The 17,583-nt window shown below is 38.1% G+C and overlaps 3 protein-coding genes and 1 long non-coding RNA gene across 6 annotated transcripts; 3 read left to right on the top strand and 1 right to left on the bottom strand.

The window, feature by feature from the left end:
• Positions 1–29: 29 nt before the first annotated feature.
• LOC144654535 (tRNA pseudouridine(38/39) synthase-like) lies at positions 30–16,913 on the top strand. Its single transcript, XM_078514694.1, has 2 exons — positions 30–740; positions 15,330–16,913. The coding sequence occupies exons 1-2, from the start codon at positions 188–190 to the stop codon at positions 16,259–16,261; spliced, it is 1,485 nt and encodes a 494-aa protein (XP_078370820.1). The 5' UTR covers positions 30–187; the 3' UTR covers positions 16,262–16,913.
• On the top strand, positions 1,124–10,502 carry LOC144654531 (uncharacterized). 3 transcript variants are annotated; one of them, XM_078514683.1, is made up of 11 exons: positions 1,124–1,849; positions 2,328–2,516; positions 2,662–2,917; positions 3,443–4,032; positions 4,540–4,671; positions 5,084–5,170; positions 5,574–6,285; positions 7,006–7,152; positions 7,454–8,177; positions 8,712–8,939; positions 9,454–10,502. In XM_078514683.1, exons 2-11 carry the CDS (start codon positions 2,349–2,351, stop codon positions 9,755–9,757), a joined length of 3,348 nt encoding a protein of 1,115 aa, XP_078370809.1. In that variant the 5' UTR covers positions 1,124–1,849; positions 2,328–2,348; the 3' UTR covers positions 9,758–10,502. The 3 variants fall into 3 exon arrangements, with proteins under 3 accessions (XP_078370809.1, XP_078370808.1, XP_078370810.1); XM_078514682.1 differs by having other exon boundaries at positions 1,124–2,516; XM_078514684.1 differs by lacking the exon at positions 5,084–5,170 and having other exon boundaries at positions 1,124–2,516.
• On the top strand, positions 6,591–6,923 carry LOC144654543 (uncharacterized). Its single transcript, XR_013570928.1, has 2 exons — positions 6,591–6,723; positions 6,754–6,923. It is a non-coding gene; the product is annotated as an uncharacterized LOC144654543 (long non-coding RNA).
• Positions 10,975–12,363, bottom strand: LOC144655627 (uncharacterized). Its single transcript, XM_078515907.1, has 2 exons — positions 12,097–12,363; positions 10,975–11,682 (listed from the first exon to the last, which is right to left on the bottom strand). The coding sequence occupies exons 1-2, from the start codon at positions 12,361–12,363 to the stop codon at positions 10,975–10,977; spliced, it is 975 nt and encodes a 324-aa protein (XP_078372033.1).
• Positions 16,914–17,583: the final 670 nt, after the last annotated feature.

The raw sequence follows: 17,583 nt of genomic DNA, 5'->3' as shown, positions 1-17,583 counted from the left end.
GAAATGCTCACCCCTAAGTAAGAGTAAGCGTTGTATAACGCGTTTCTCGTTTAGGCCTCAAGTTCTGCTGTTTTCTTGGCGAAAAGGTTGTTTTACACTAGTCTTATATCAAGGTAGCATAGTTGTTTTACGCACCGTAGTTTGTCCGTCTAAAATCACACACTTCAGCGAAGTTTTCGAGTTCAAGATGAATTCCGATGACCACGTTGCAGTTGATGAACTATCAGAACTAGAGTTACAATCTCTTTCCAAAGAGGATCTCGTTCAAAGGATTGTTGAGCTAACTAGAGAGAAGAATGAACTCGTGAAGAAGTTTGATACCAGCTCAGTCGCTGAACAACAACCAGATACGAATGCTTGCAATCCGGTTGGCAAAGCTCCTGTGGATAGCAATTCATCAAAAGACCGTGGTGAAAAATCCAGGAAGCAGAGACCATTTGACTTTACTCGCTATAACAAACGACACATAGCCCTGAAGATGGCTTACCTCGGATGGGACTTCCACGGCTTTGCCAGTCAAGAGAGCACTGAGAACACAATTGAAGGTCATTTCTTTGCAGCCCTGTCTAAAGCTTGCCTGATAGAAAACAGAGCTGACTGTAACTATTCCAGGTGTGGTAGGACGGACAAAGGTGTCAGTGCCTTCTCACAGGTTGTATCTCTTGATGTACGGTCGAATCTGACTGAAGGTCTTGGTCTAATCATGAGTGGGGACCAAGAGAAAGTACAAAAGAGAGTTGGTATGTACTGCATGTTAAAATGTAGACAGCCATAGAGAGCCTTTTGGACTTATATGTATTTCTGGCATATCAAATCAAAGGTTCGGTAATCAAACTCAATTGAACACCAATCATTCAATTGGGTTCAGTAATTGAACATAAAAGAACTCACAATCAAATTTGGTCAATCGAACAAAATCAAACGTTTGATTACCGAATGGTCCACAATCGTACTCAATCGAACGTTCGATTACCATACTCCTGTTTGTTTGACTTTCATGTTAATAGAATGTTGAGTATTTAATGTTTAAATATTAACTCTGATAAAAACGAAGTTATGAAAAAATGCCTTAATACCTGACGTGTCCAATCGATGAAAATCGATCATCGGAAACCAATCAATAGACCGTAGTTATTCGGTTATAAGGCGCACTCGGTTATAAGACGCACCCCAAACTTGGCAACATTGTTATGCTAAGTTTACCAACTGAAAATTCTCCAAAAACACTCGGTTATAAGACGCACCATGAGTTGGAGAGTTGAAAAGATGTAGCGATCAATTTAAGGACAGTTTTTCTTACAAAATTTAATTGTTTGAATGTTGTTCATACTCCTTGGCACAATCTTCGAGTAAAAAGCTAACATTTCCTGCTAAAAAAGACGTAAATCCACTTGAGAAAAACATCTTTCCATCGTTCATGCTTCGAACTTAGCTGCTGAGTAACCTGGCAAATGTGTTGTTACCAGTGACCAATGAGTTTGTAGCTTGGTTACCAAGTCCTCAAGCATGCTTCGTATCGCAACGAATTTTGTTTATCGAGTGTTTTTCAAAGATTCTCAAGCTTTTTTGGTGTTTTCCTTGTCTTCTAAAGTCATTTTCCACTTTCCACGCTAAGAAAGGTTTGTTTCAAATGAGTATGCTTGGTTTTCTTTGTCTAATTTCAACAAAATGCTGGCATATACAGATGTTACTTAAACTCGTTTTATATCCGCGATGTAATAAACTTTGCGTTAAAACAAAGGAGGACGTTTCACCGGCATGCTTTGCGCGCTCAGTCAATTATGCGACTTTGTGTTCAAAATGGCGTTCGCGAAGAAGCTCTCCCGCCATTTTTGGTCCGTTTTCACAGGTAAGAATCTCGCTTCAAAAAGCCGCTAGTACAATACCTTTTCAATTTTTGAAAACTTTAGTCTTTGTTCGTTATTTTAGCCGCGACAAAGAAGTATTTGTTTGGGAAGAGAGCTCGTAATTGTTTTACAAACATATATTACATGGATCGTTAGGTCTTTTGTTTTGCATTCGGAATGATTGGTCGGCTTTCGTTTTGCTCCATTGTTCCGTTTTCCCTTAAGACTTTTAAACAAAACTCGCATTTATGCAAAGTTAGATCATTAAACGTTCTTCAAACGCTTAGGTCGCCTAAGGTCTCCAGGTTTTAGAAAGTTACGGCGGTTTGAAATTGTGCTCGAAATAGGCGCCAAAATCGGTCGTTTCACTTGCTCGCAGAATGATTACTTGAAACAGTTGTCGCTTCCTAAGTCTTTGCATGAAGAAATGATTCTCAGATCGGCGGTGCAGCATTTCATAAAGCACATTTATGTCAATAGCCTTTGTGAGAGCTTGAAGTAATGGATTCTTCCGAAAAAAGGAAGCTTATTCCGACTGGAACTACTCCCAAGAAAGCTGAAAAACTACAGAAGAAAACGAGCGAAAGTGGCTGTAGTTCACAAAGATCACCGCTCACGACCTCATCAGGAATTGGAGGAAAGCGGCTGTTTTCGTCACCTACGCAAAAGGTACGCTTGACTATGAGAAAAAGTTTTTTCTGTTAATTTTAGGGGTAGTAATTTTGGCTCTATTTGTGGAAAATGTGAAGGTTAAACAATATAAATAATCCCCAGCGAGTTCTATACATGATCTTTCCTTTTATTTTCATATTAGAATGGATGTCGATTTGTTACCCGCAAGAAAGGTGTCAGGTCACCGAACGTGTCACCCTTACAAGCCTCAAAACAGCAACGCAAACCATGGTCTAGAGCAGAGGAAAGAGCCTTGGTGCAGTTTGTTTGCATCCATCAAGACAGAAAGTCACCGTCTTCGACAGCAGTCTGGCCAAGTATGAGCCCTTCATATCCCTACTGGAATGAGGCTGCACATTATATTAAAACCACAACTGGCCAAAGTCATCTCAGAACTGGTAATTTTTTAGTTACATATAGTTTCTTAACATTGTTTGTTTTATTTTGTTATTAAGATACAAGATTGAAAAAATAGTTATTAATGATTATTGTTGTATGTTTGTTGTGTGCTTATAAATATTATTTGTGTAAAAAATATTTGTGCTGTCTAGCCTGAATAACTTGTAATCCCTGTATTATCCCTGTATGCTTTTAATGTTGAAATGTCAATTTATAAAGAGACCTTTATAGTGTTAGATTATTAAGCGATTATTATGATTATGAGCGTTATGTTTGTATGGTGGGGAAAAAAAAGAACTTTGTTTTTTAATCTTATTATTGTTTTATAGGCATAAGTACGTAACAACATTTTGTTCAAAAGTTTTAAAAAGGACCTTCATGATTTCTTGTCAATGACCAGACACTTTTAATAATCTTGTATTAGGCACCTGACACTTTGCAGTGCAAAATGATTTATACTTGTATTGGTCTGAAGGATTCAATCTAGTTGCAAACTAATTTAGCCTATAATTTTTGATTTGAAGGGTCCACAGTGAGACAACGGGTGGTGAACTATTTAAGAAAGAATTTCAGCACACTTGAAGATGCAGAAGAGGAATATGGCCTTTCAGTGGATGGCTATTTTGGTGTGTCAAAGCTTCCCGACAGCGATCAAGAACTGGAGAATGTACACCCGGACACACTTAAACAATTGGATTTCCTCTCTGGGAAACAGTTGGTTGCTGTGGCTGTCAAGGCTTTAACACGCATCAAAGAAGATCAAATATATGACATATTGTCTGACAGATTGAAATCGGGCAGCTACAACCTGCTATTAAAGTTTATCAACCAGCTAGTAGGAAAGCTATCCTCAAACACAAAAGAAAAAGTACTTGATGAACTGTTTATCAATGCTGCTGTGGAAAATGGAATTAAAAGCAATCCATTACAGTTTGTAAGTAATTCCCTAAAGGGGATGAAATTACTTCAAGACAGTGGGAAGCCAAATTTGATAGCAAAATGGAGTCGGTGCATTTGGGGCCCTGAGGGAAAACCAAAGCTGGATATTCATAGAATGCCATTTGGACTCATCGAGTATCAAATTGAATTCTTCAGTTGTACCAATGTTAACCAGGTAAATATATTTGAGTTATTTCTGATTTCGCTGCATTTTCAATAAAATGGTTATTCAAAGGGTTGTACTCTACACCATGTGGAGAGGGTGAAAGCAGGTGGTTAAAAGAGGTACTGGTATCAGAAACCTCAAACAACATTAAAGAACAATAATTTTTACGATTTTTTTTCTACTTTTTATACATTTCTCTGAATTTCTCTTAATAATGTTTCTCTCGTTGTGTATGTTGGGGTTTAAATTTTATCTTTGGTGTAAAATTTTCAGACTGGTTTGAATTTTATTTTCCATTGTGTCATATTTGTTACCATAATCTGAAACACAGGGAAATAAAAATCAAGCTGGCTTGAAATATTTTAAACCAAAGATATATTTAAACCGCAACATGTACATCAATAAGGTCATAAAAATTTGTTTTAAGTAACAGATGTTGCTATTCATGGTGTTCTTCTCATTGGTACCAAAGTGATCTTTCACTGATTTGGAATTTTTTGTGTCAATATTTTGTAGATCAAACAGCCTGAGGACTACAAGTTGTGGCTTGAAACCATGAGTGCCGAGTTTCCTGACAGGTTTAAAAGACTGTTTGCAGGACCAATGTGGAGTGGTCTTAAAAAGGAGGATGTTTGCAAGCCAGAAAAGGTACAAGTAGTTCCATGCCTGTAATAACTTAAAAATAAACCCAATATATTAAAAACAACTCTTTCCTTATTAACTTTCATTCTGCAACAGTTTTATGTGTATTATTAGAACTTGAAAATAATACTATTGACATTTCAGGGTTTTCATTAAGAATTATAATGGCAGGAGAATATTGTTATTTAACTGGAGAATGATTTCTGAAGGTTCCACATCTTAATAAAAAATAGGCACAGGGCTTTGAAATTTAGCCAGAGAATAATATTCTATGTAGTAGCGGGAGAATTCTTTGATCTCTGATGCCTAATAAACACCCTGATTTTTCAGGAAGAACACCAAATATTTAACTTGATAGATACATGTATACACTGAACTGAAAGCCTGTATGACAAGCCATAATTTGATTTGATTTCAGGCCAGGGTAAATGTTGCCAGTGTAAGCAGAACAACACAATGGAGACAAGACAGTGATTCACCATTTACAATGGACCCCCTCCTACAGGTAAAAAAATATAATATGCATATTTGCCTATCAATGTACAGGAACAGTAGCATTGCTGCATTTGTATACAAGTCATGCAGGTATTTAAGGTAGCCTGAAGGTCTAAGGTAGCCTGAAGACAAAATAATTTTAATAGGGACTTCAATGTCTGTTAAGAGATTTTTGGGCAGTGAATTATTTCCCTGAAATGCTGACTTGTCATGTTTTTACATGTAATGTTTCACACAGTCGAAGGTGGGAGAGGGGGAGGGAGGGTGAGACAAGTGCATATCTGCTGGGATATTTGCATTGATTTTGCCAGTTCTTGGTAGTCTTCAAAGCAGAGTTGGATAATAAAGCATGTTATTGCCATACTGCTAGATTATACATGTACAAATCACAAACATTATTCCCTTACATGTAGGTTGCAGCACTTGACCAGCTAAAGTCATCCAACCCCGACGGGAGGTTTTGGATCAAGATTGATGCCACGGATGTCAAAACGTGTATGATGGAATCCTGGGAGAGAAAAGTATGGAATGGAGATGAAGACCTTGGAAATGGAAAGCTTCAGGAACTGAGAGATGAATACGAGGATAGGATGGAAGATATGCATAAGCTGAAATTAAGAGATGTGGCTGTTGTAAAGGAGGTCCTACCAAGAGTACTTGATGCCTTAACAGGAGACATTTCCTTTCTGGATAAAGGCTTTCAAGAGGCATCAGACCACTTTGAGAAGAAAAGTAGGCAGGCAAATTGTCCTGAGGCAACTTTGAAGGAAGCCAACTGGGAGGTCATTGAGTTCCAGATCTTGCTGCAGCAGAGTCAAGACCTCCATCATAAACTGGAAGACGCGCTTGCCAGTATTGCTGATGCTAACAGAGCTGAATATGTGTTGCCTGAAATCCATGACCTGGCATCCCAGAGTTTCATGTACTTAAGGAACCTCTTCAAAAAGAAACGAATAGCAGCAACACATGTCCTGGTGCTGATGTTGTCGGATGAGAAGAGATCGAGGAAGCCATATGCATTACCAGTTAGATTTGTGCCATGCAGAACTCTTAAGGATCAGTTCATCAGAGATTTGACAAAGGATCTTAAAGAGGAGATGACAAAGAGGAATTTGTGTGTCACAGGTGAGCCATTGGTAATTTTCCTATCGTATGAGTTGAAAACATGCTGTACAAAAATATGGATATACAATGTAAAAAAAATATTTCATGATAATAGACAGTTTTTTGAGTTATTTAAAAAAAGAGGTTTCATCTTTTCAACCCAACCAGCTCATTAGGCCTAGAACTTAAATCTATTTAGCAACATAAAAATGCCCCAGGATGTCCATCAAATGAATACCCCCTTTCCCTGCACTTTTTCAGGGTTTCCAGCACCTCTCAGTTGCCTATGTAGTGATGTGTTTTGCATAACATACTAATAGCCCAGGGGGGGTTCTCCGGGATCAAAGTGACGGGGATGATCGAATGGAGGCAAAACTCAGGACCCAAAAAAATCCCAAAGTCTCCCGACATTACCCAAAAAAATCCCTGGACAAAAAACAACACCCAAAAAAATCCCTAGTCAAATTACCCCCAAATTTGCTAAGGCAGCGCCAAGGCACTTTAGTTTGATTTTAATACCCAAAAAAATCCCCTATTTAAATCAAGTCACCCAAAAAAATACCTGCCAAATTCTCCTACCCAAAAAAATCCCGGAATCGAAAATTTCGACCCCAAAAAAATCCTTCGCACATCCCCGTCACTTGGATCCCGGAGTACCCCCCCTGGGACTAATAGTGACAAGCTAGTCATTTTTATGTAATGACTTATATATATTGAATTGAATATTCTTCATTTTGACAGGCACTGTTACTGATGGGGAGTTCTGCTCTTTGAGGTCTCAAGGCGAGACACGGCCCTTACATCTGTGGCAGTTAATTCATGATGCGAAGGAGAGTGTGAGCAGGTGCAGCAGAAAAACCCTCCTTGATAAGCTTGAGCAAGTTGGTGGTGAGTGACTAATCTACATGTTCAATTATGTGGATATTAACCAAATTCTGCTGCACTTGAATGACTTATTATACACCTTGGTTTTAAAAGGTGAGGGGAGAGGGCCAGGAGGATGTCTGCTTAAGATGTGAGCATAAAGTATAACATAGCAAGCAGACCAACAAAAGTCACTTCGCTTGCAAATGTATCCATAACAATAAAGGCAAAAATATAGGTTGGTCAATTTTTCCTTTGAACAGGAAATATTTTTGTCTATGAATTTTCATCCTTAAAGTTGTTAATATTTCTCATTTTCAATTAGTTGATCCAGATGGAAGACCTATAGTACGATCACCAGATCCTGATGTACCAGATGAGTTGATTGCACAGCTTCATGAGCTAAGGAATGGTGCCAATGGAATGTCATTGGAGGATGCAGTTACTTTTGTACGTGGCAGTCTTGTTCCTGCTGGCTACAGTCCATATACTTTCAGACGTGACACCCCAGAGTCTCTCTTGGATAAGCTACGGTCAATTGTTGCTACTTGCAAATTCAGGGCAACTGTTGACTATTGGAAAGAAAGGGGAGTGGACTTCTCGATGTACCTTTACATCCCTGAAGTTGATCCTGTGACTCGCGAGGAGAGACATGACCGTGGCGACCACAACCACCTATTCAGACGTGCAGCTGGCAGTATTAGACAGGGTAAAGACCCTTCTCTGAATTTCGAGGCCTTTGACGAGGTGGTGATGGATTCTCTCAGCGGCCTAACCCATGCAGCTCTTATTGGAAAGAGAAAGCAGTCCCTTGTTGATGCTGAGCGACTCATATCCTCCCATGTCGTATCATCACTCCGTCGCAGTGGTCATCACCGAGAGGCTCGACATGTTGAGTTATTGACGCAGTGGCACGAGGCTACTGATGGTAGAGGTCTAACACAGTTGCAGCGCTGCAAATACAATTACCAGATGCTCAACTATGTGTTGGATGAGTGGATGCCTTGGCATGTTGACACATACGACTTCCGGACCATTGACATCAACAGGTTAACACAATGCAAGATTATTAATAACTAGTTAAATGGTAACAACAATAAATACTTAAAACAATACAAAATTTTACCACCCTCCCTCGGGTAGGTCTTAGAGCCTCGTGGTAGGTCGGTAAGTATTCCACTGAGTCCTTCAGTGTGACGGTGCCTAGGTTGGGTGGTGGCCGTTTAGGGTTACCATGGATACCTCCTTCCTTGCTGTGCATTGCCGGGCTCCACCAACCTTGAGGCTCCAACGCCCAAGCTCATCTATTGTCGATGAGTTTAACTATGAATTATGATAAAACAACCCTCCGAGTTTTAACTAGAATATATATTGTCTTTTGCCAGCTTCGTATACCAAAACAATTGTGCTGTACATCATGTAGTCATCAGTGCAAGTACAAAAAAGGTGGCTTAACAGAAATGAGAAATACCAAATTTATTATTAAAATTATTAAGCACCTATCCACTTCAAATTAGTTATGAATTTTATTAATCAAACTTTTAACAAACAGGGTTTAATTTTATAAATCCTTATTTTTCAAGGCCAGTTGATTGCATTCGGGGCTTCTCAAGAGAAACACTGGTAGAAATGACCACCAACATTGAGAGCCAGGAGCACAGAAGAAGACAAAACCATGAGATTGGCTATGCTGAGCATCCCAGGGCTGGTGGGACAGATGACCTGGAGACGTTTTTCAGCATTGCTCACCGTTACCTTGGACTTGTTTTCTCTCTAAAACAGTTCAAAGAGAAATGGCCCAAACTTGTCAGGTATGATACATGAAGAAACTGTCATGAATCTCTTTAATCAACAACAGTGTCTGTGTTCTGATCTAGTACAAAACATGTAATAAGCTTAAGATTTAAGGTTACTGGGCAAAGGTGTTTGGGAATAGGTTAAGGTACTGGTGCTTTCAATTTTCTAAACATAGCAATTTTTCTTTAATACAGGAAACAAGTTTGTAAACTAAGCATAAGGTCATGCATTGCCCAGAATTGTATTGTGCATCTCTACTGGACATACATGTAGTTTCACACAAGAATAGCATGCATGCATCAAAATGAATTTTCCAAGCGATCGTGACTATTATCATGGTGATATTATGAGCATTTATTGGGTATAAACGTGCTGCTTCTTAACAAGCATGTGCCCCCCCCCCCCCCCCCAACAAGCAATCAATAGCCAAAGTTTGGCTAAAATCTCAGTGCAGGTTTGATTCCAGTGGAGTAAACAAAAGCTTTTTTAAGTCCTAGCTATACAAAAGAATATTTTATTTTGTTTCAGGGAATTCTGCAAAAGAATGGATAACACTCTTCCATTCTACTTCTTCACTCTAAATGAGAGGTTTAGAGGTGAAGATGACTATCCATCATTCGATGACTGCCCAGAGATTGATGATGATGTGGATGCAGCCCACCACCCCCTTCGCCTCCACCGTTTAAGAATCAACCAGAGAGAAGATGGGTCCAATCTTAACACAGGGAGGTCATTTCTTGCTGCTCGACACAAAGGCTCACTTAGGCAGCGGCTTCATAGGCCTGTGTTGGGACCGCCCCCTGTACCTCATCACATGCGGCTCCACCCGTGAAGTTTTGTTGTACCTTATTCTTACTTTCCTTGTATTTTCAAGGGTACTAGTTTGTGAAATTTTCAAAATAATTGCAAAACCACTTCCAATTTGAAAGCAAGGTTAGCATGACAACGATAATAAGCCTTAATTATTTAGAGATAGAAAAAATGTGCTTGCACTGCATTGAGAAATTTTTGAAAGAAAAATATCAAGACTGTGATAGCTGTTTTTTATAATTTGCCAGTGAAATTAAGATTGGTGAGCCCACTGCCTTAACTGATTTTACTTTGAAGAATTTGTTGATTTAATTGAAAGATGTGCAGTGATTCGAATCTAACTTTATTCAGCAATTTTATATTTATATCATACAAAAGGTAGATATTATCAACAATCAAAAGTTTCGTAGTTCATGTTGTCTTGTATTAGAATAGAATAAGGCTTGGAACAGTCCCAGTGTATATCAAATGATGTAAATAAGCAAAAATAAAGACTCATCATGTCAATGAATTTTTTTTTAATGTCATTCAATTTCGAAACTGCATTTTATGTAGTGATTATTAATGTGATTGCCCCATCCCCTTGTCAACTCAACTTTTAACTACCTTTTTACTTTGTACCCTCAATTATATTTGAAGTACTTTTTTACATGGATATAAAATAATGGAATTTACTGTAAATTTTCATTGGCATGTATCAACTTGAGAACAAAACTGAACCAGGTTTTGATTCCCGTGTGTCACAAACAAACAAATGATTGGACAAATGTTATTGTACAGTTATGAAATACATTTGTATCCATACTCACCCAGTGGAAGGTCAATATAAATTCATGAAGGGGTGGGGGTCTCAAAAGCCACAAATATTTTGTATAAGAGAAAACAAACTCTAAATTAACTTTTATTCCAGGGTTATTGTAAATCGGCTTTCGAACAACCCAGCTCAGGAGGGGTGGGAAATTTTAAACCAAAAAAACCTTCCCTGGGAGGTGTATGGATATTTGTGGAAAAGACATCATAAAAAAATAACTTAAAAGTGGTCTGAAGAAGTGCAGTTACATTATTGAAAAATAAGCTAGGTTGACCACCAAAAAGCAACCAATATTTAACAAGCAGTTCATTCACTAAAAATTAAGGCAACAATATTTTATATCTAAATTACAATTTTGAGATCACAAGATTTAGCACAACCCCTCAAAGATGGCATGTGCTTAACATGCAGATGCAAGAACAAAGTTGTTAATCATTGTAGCTGTAAGTGTCATTGTCCCTGGGCCAGCGCCCCTGTTTGGTAACTACCAGAGTTGCTATGTATTTAAATTGGTTAATTGACCAAATGAACGAATACTCGATTTTCTTGAATTTCACAATTTTCACTTGATCAGCTAAAAGGGCATCAAGAATTTTCTGCACTTTCTTTCCTGGTATGTAGCCAATGGATTTCCATTCCCGATTATTAAATTGCACTTGTGCAACAACTGCATTTTCGTCGGCAACATTCGTTGGCTCATAATATAGCCTTAAAGGAATGTCTTCTCCGGCTTGCTGCTTTAACTTGCACGACTTGAGCGCTGCTTGGAAATGCTCATGGTAAGTGCACCCCTTTAACTTGACATATTCAGTATATAATGTCACTTCCAAGTCCAAGACATCATCATCTTCTTCATCATCATCATCATCATTTGCCACAGCCACATGAACAGGTAACTCTTCTTCCTTGGCCACATTAACAGTGTCTTTGGTGGTATTTTCTTTTGTTACAATTACATTCTTCAGCTCAGGGAACCTACTGCAATTGCATTCAACTGTTTCTGGGTCCAACCATGGCATTTCAGGATACTGATTTTCTTCATAATCACTCCTTGGAGCTAATGGGGCAGAGACTAAACTGTGATTTGGAAGAACTTCTATCCTACTGATAAGAACGACCACTTTTCCATCATCCATCTGTAAACAAAGACAGGAAAAATTGTTAGATGAAAATGTACACATGCATGGATAAATGAGTTGTATTACAAATGCAGTGTAGTAAAATTAACAAAAGAAATCAAATACACAGTATGACAGACTGGTCAAAAGACAAACTTTTTCCACATTTTCACCGAAGAAATGCTTCGATTAGAAACCTTGCAAAACCTTGGACAAGTCATTACAGGCTGTAGCCTACATATTTCAGATACAGGGATGTTTAATAAACATTAAGAAGACATTTGGCGTGTTGAAAACTTGAGCTACTACGAAGGAAAGTTAAAGAAGCTAAATTTCGAACTCAGCTGGGTCACGAACACATCGCGACATTTACCGCATTTTTGACTCTGCAAACGAGAAAACCTTGAACAAGACAACGGGAACTTGACTTACCTCAAAGAAACAACTTGCTTTCACTCTACAAACAATCGGGGATTTCTTGTTTTCTAGGCAATCCCTGATTTCCTTCGTGTCAAGAAACAACACAAGCCGTCTTGAGCGAAGATCGGACGGGAAACTCACGTGTCCAAGCACAGTTATTAAGTTTAGTGAAGCTACTCCACTAAAGGAATATTCAAATCTAACGGTTGAATCGATACAATGGACATAGAGCAAGTCTGCTGTCGAAAAAGGAGCGCAATTTCCATCGACAATTTCCATCGCGTAGAAGAACTCTCCACTCGCAAATGCGGCAAATGAGAAGGTCACGTGTTAGACGCTTTGATAATATGCTTTGACTAGGCGCGCAAAGCATGCCGGTGAAACGTCCTCCTTTCGTTAAAACTTAATGTTTCTTATATCTTTAATACTGTAAAAGTCAATAAACAACATTAAGTGTTTTCATTTCTCTTGTTTTAACTGTAAGTTCCGGTAAAATGGCGGTCATAAGATTTTGTTGGGCGAAAATACTCGGCTATAAGACGCACCCCAATTTTGGCATGAACTTTCCACAGAAAAACTGATTTTTCTCGAAAAAAACGTGCGCCTTATAACCGAATAACTACGGTAATCAATATACATGTAATAAAAATCAATCGATTAATATCAATTGGTTCCATTAATCGATGAAAATCGATACTCACAATTCAAGTCCTTTTAAGTGTATTGATTGTTATCAGTTTTTATAAATGAACAATTTATGAATTCTTACAACAATTTGTAATTATATGAGCCCCATGTGTAAGCAGATACGTTTTACGTTACGCATCCGTCCGCTTTATCAGTCTTGCCGAAGACCCGGAGTCATACGACCCACGTAATGAGCATTAATAATAGAGGCTAATTTAAAGGGCTACCATGAGTGCCCATTTACAGTAAAGACGGGAATCTTTTTCCCTTGAGAAAAAATATCGGCGACAGAGGAAAGGCATTTGAGTTGTAAACTCCTGTCTGTTAACAGAGATTTTAGATTATAATCAATTTTATCGATTATCGAATTTCATCGATTGGACACGTCGGGCTTACAGTGCGACTACTCGAACCGGGGAACCCTGAACATTTTTAACCAATCACAGTGCTAATTGAAAACAAAGGATAGGGACATTTTTTTGCAACGGACCAATAACGATTTAGAACGTAAACAAAAGATTACCTACAAAATTTGAACTGTCCACAACGTTACAAACAGATGCGGACCTCTCAGGAAACTTGCCTTCTATTTGATTGGTTACTTTCAATCCTAAATTTTCACCGAGTGTTCCGAATTTCAGCGCTCGTTTTATTATTTGATCAAAACCGTGATCGAAAGTCTACATTCACGGGCTAAAAAATTCTTCAGAGGAATTTTGATAAAATTAAATCGCTCTTCTTTGGTGATAGTACAGTAAAGAATAATGAGGAACGCTTTTGACTTTTTATTCACGCGCGTAAACGGGATGGCATTGCATGTTGTGAGCAGACATGAATAGAAACGTTTGAGATCTTCATGTTTGAAAAGTCAGTTCACTCTTATTATATGCTCGTGTTTGTTGTGATTATCTTTTGTTTTTGACGAAAGACAAGACAAGAAAGATTTGGGATGCCGCCGGAGCGACAATTGACCTTATATATAGGGACAATTTTGCTATCGCTGCTTGAAATGAGTTTTCAGTCTGTTGAAATTTTATAAAACCACAGAAAGATTGAAGACTCATTGAAGATACGGAACAAATTTCTCTTTTACGAAAAGCAATTTACTTCAAAGTTATAACAGTAGCTAACAGAAAATAAGTAAGTGAACATGCAACATAATTTGACGTAAAATGTTTACATTTCACATGGCGACTTGCATCAATTTTACGGCAACAGACAGAGTGAAATAAAAAATAGTTACGGCATTACGGTCTTCATTTTCACCCCAGGAGTGAATTTTTTTGTAAGCAAGGGTAAACACAGCGTGGAATCTTCAATTCACACCTCCTGGGAGTCCTGGCCGTGAACAAAATTTCACGATTCATGGTTTGATTCGTAAACTTTTTACATGTAATCGCGAGAACTCCATGACCTTTGGAAAACTAAGGTTCGAAAGTAACCAATCAAATAGAAGGCAAGTTTCCTGAGAGGTCCGCATCTGTTTGTAACGTTGTGGACAGTTTTGTTTACGTTCTAAATCGTTATTGGTCCGTTACAAAAAAATGTCCCTATCCTTTGTTTTCAATTAACACTGTGATTGGTTAAAAATGTTCAGGGTGCCCCGGTTCGAGTAGTCGCACTGTAATATTATCAAACTAGTGTATATTTTTGGGATATTTTGTATGGTGCACGGTCCCCCCAATCCTTTGCTAGGGATTCGATAGGACGATTGTCAAATCTGCATAATAACCATGTGTTCAGGGGAAGGTCAAAGTCCTGCTAGCTTTCAGTGATTCTGAAAAAGAAATGTTGAAAGCGTTAAGAACCCAAAGCGATATTCAGGAGATCCAGGAGGAGACTGCATGAATCGAAATTACATGTACATGTACTGTCAGTAAAAGGATATCAAGAATGTCATTTTAGTGTTGATGTGGGAGAAGAGTTTCACATTTTTAAGAAGATTGGTTCCAAAAGAACAGCATTCAAAGTGACTAACACAAGAGGCCAGTCTGACATCTTGAGCGGGCAATGGTTGGAATGTAGCTGTTTTAAGAAAGATTGCCCTCCAGAAGATAGATAGATAGATACTTTATTAGCATGAAATAATCTCCGTGAAATAATAGCATAAAGGAAAGGCATTTGTCAAGAGAGATCACCTTGAAATACCCATTTATGGCTACAATATGTTGGACAACCTTTTAATATAGAAGTGAATATATAAACAATCTATATAGTTGAACTTTGGGTTAAAAATTTCATACATGTCAGTGCAACTTAAGCAGTTGCAAAAAGGCTTTCGTTTTGCAACTGCTTACCAGTAACTGCAATGGTCTCTGATGTATTTTATACATTAGAGACATTCTGCCTGTACAGTTGTACGTAGGCAACTTAACCAAAATAGTTAACTAAAAGTCAGTTATTACTTATATAGTTTCATTGTTTGGCTGTGTTGCAATTACATGTGTTCTGATTATTGGAACTTCTTCTTTGGGACTTCATAGTAAGTAAACATCTTCTACCTACTAAAAGATTAAAGATCAATTATATTTTTTTTATAATGAATTTTTAATTGACAGAAAAAGCCAAAGAAATGTCAGAAATTCCTTATGCTCAAGTCCTAAACAAGCTGCTTCCACCAGAAATCAGAATTATTGCCTGGACACCAGTGGATCAAGAGTTTGATGCAAGATTCAGCTGTCTGCACAGGACTTACAAGTACTTCTTTCCTGCAGCAAATGTTGATGTAGATGTCATGAGTCATGCAGCACAGAAATTTGTGGGAAAACACGACTTCAGAAATTTCTGTAAAATGGATGTTGCAAATGGGGTTGTAGCTTTTGAGAGAGAGCTCCTCTCATTCACGGTCCACAAGAATGACTCGCAAGGCTGCAATGGATATGAAATGTGTGAACTGACAATTTGTGGATCAGCATTTCTGTGGCATCAAGTGCGTTGCATGGTTGCTGTGCTTCTTATGATTGGCCAGAATCTAGAAAAATCAGAAGTTATTGACTGGATGCTTGATATAACACAGTGTCCAAGACGGCCACAGTATAATATGGCGTCAGAAATACCCCTTGTGCTGTATGATTGTCATTATGAAAAGTTGCTATGGAAACATGAACCTGGCATTTTGGAAGCTTTGTTGAAAGATTTTCAAACACATTGGACGACTCATGCCATTAAAGCTGCAGTGCTTACAAGCTTGATTGGCAGGTTAGATGACGCAGCTGTGATGACAGATGTCGATAAAAGTGATAAGGTATTGTTGTGTGACAGTGACAAGGAAGACAAGATTGTCCCATGGCGTGACATTAGGCAGCATCAGTTTTATCAGTTGATTTCATTGGTTCCCTTTCAAGTCATGACAAAAGCACACAAACCGCTTATGAAGAGAGCTATGCATGAAAGTTTTGAATCCAAACTGGAAGTTGTTAATGCTAAGAGAAGAAAAGTGGGAAAAGAAGAATTTTCAGAAAAATCGAAGGACACCGGAGCCCGGGAATGAATTGATTTTTCCTGTATGTAACACTGAAACATTTAGGAACTTCAAGTTCACAGGATGAACATGAAACAGAGCCGTACTCAACTTTTAAGCTTTTCACAGACACATCACCAACAGAATTTACTCTCCCATTACAAAAAAGGTTGAGATTTGTGGAAACAAATAAATCCAGCAGTTAAAAGCAAGAGAACATCTTTAGAAATACCATCAGTTTCATGTAGATTTGTGCTTTGTTTAGTTTCTAGGTCAAAATATAAATTCTCTTACAGATTGTGGTGTCAGTTCATAGAAATTATTTATTCATTTTACCGATCTTTTTGAGAATGTATGTTATATTTTCAGCTTGAAAATGAAATAAGTTGATATTGTGTAATAATTAGCCTCAGATTTCTTTGTTGTTGTTGTTGTTGTTTTTGCGAACGTTCCAGAGGTTTCGAGTTTTTTATCAAGTTCAAAACTTTTCTAACAGCCGCAAATGAAACTTCCATTGCGACACCTTTGCATGCATTTTCTTTTTGCATAGATGTCTCTCACTTTGTAATGTTGTAAACCAAAGATCCCGCAAAGCGATTTTAATGGACACCTGATGTTTGCTTGTGGTTATTTCGCAATAGCCTGTAGTGTTTCCGGAAAAGGAGAAATAAAAGAAAAAAGGTTGCGGCGAGGTGGCTTGGGACGAGCAGCTCGCGCCAAGCTGCTGATTTTTCTGGTAGTCTGCAGCAAGAAACACTAAGAATTTATAGATACAGTTATTGATCACGTTGATTTCACTTTGAATTTTGCAGGTTTTGGACTTTCAGCTTTTTGCGTTTCTCCTACATTTTCGAACTTTCCGTGCACGTATTGTTTTTGTTTTGTTATTCCTCATTATCCAAAGAACAGAATTCCGGCCACAAGCTCTTGGCCTTCATTGGTAAAAATTTCTTTTATTTTCTCGCAGCTGTCTCTCGCCTTTGTAGAAAAACGAAAAAGAGATTTCCGCAAGAAAAAGATATTCTGTCGGGATATGCACAAAAGGCCGGTATATCAAACCGACGATGAATGTTCCCGAAAGACTAAACACGAAATGAACGAATTTTTTTCGCATTTGCACGAAAAGTATATTGCCCAGTGTAAGCATCATTAAAAATTAGTGCAGGCATATAGGTTAATTATTTCCAAATTGCTGTCCTGTTTAAACAATTTTCACTTGGCCAAGATTTGCTTTCCGCTTTAAACACGAAACATGAACTTCACCTTGGCTTTGGCAATAGGAGAAATGAATTAAAAAAAGAAATGACCGTGTTTTCGAGAAAGTTTTCTCATCTTCTTTTCACCGCAAACGG

The sequence above is a fragment of the Oculina patagonica genome, chromosome 5 (assembly GCF_052425735.1).
Source record: "Oculina patagonica isolate OP01 chromosome 5, crgOcupat, whole genome shotgun sequence".
Taxonomy (NCBI): Eukaryota; Metazoa; Cnidaria; class Anthozoa; order Scleractinia; family Oculinidae; genus Oculina; species Oculina patagonica.
This window is presented reverse-complemented; position numbering and strand designations above follow the sequence as displayed.

What these genes read in the sequence shown, in the direction of transcription:
- LOC144654535 (XM_078514694.1), top strand. Translation starts at nt 188, where the DNA reads ATGAATTCCGATGACCACGTTGCAGTTGATGAACTATCAGAACTAGAG. An exon ending in GAAAGTACAAAAGAGAGTTG is followed by an intron (nt 741 to 15,329) that starts GTATGTACTGCA and finishes TTTAATTGACAG; the next exon opens with AAAAAGCCAAAGAAATGTCA.
- LOC144654531 (XM_078514683.1), top strand. Translation starts at nt 2,349, where the DNA reads ATGGATTCTTCCGAAAAAAGGAAGCTTATTCCGACTGGAACTACTCCC. An exon ending in CAATGGACCCCCTCCTACAG is followed by an intron (nt 5,171 to 5,573) that starts GTAAAAAAATAT and finishes CCTTACATGTAG; the next exon opens with GTTGCAGCACTTGACCAGCT. An exon ending in TAAGCTTGAGCAAGTTGGTG is followed by an intron (nt 7,153 to 7,453) that starts GTGAGTGACTAA and finishes ATTTTCAATTAG; the next exon opens with TTGATCCAGATGGAAGACCT.
- LOC144655627 (XM_078515907.1), bottom strand. Translation starts at nt 12,363, where the DNA reads ATGGAAATTGTCGATGGAAATTGCGCTCCTTTTTCGACAGCAGACTTG. An exon ending in AAGCAAGTTGTTTCTTTGAG is followed by an intron (nt 11,683 to 12,096) that starts GTAAGTCAAGTT and finishes CTTTGTTTACAG; the next exon opens with ATGGATGATGGAAAAGTGGT.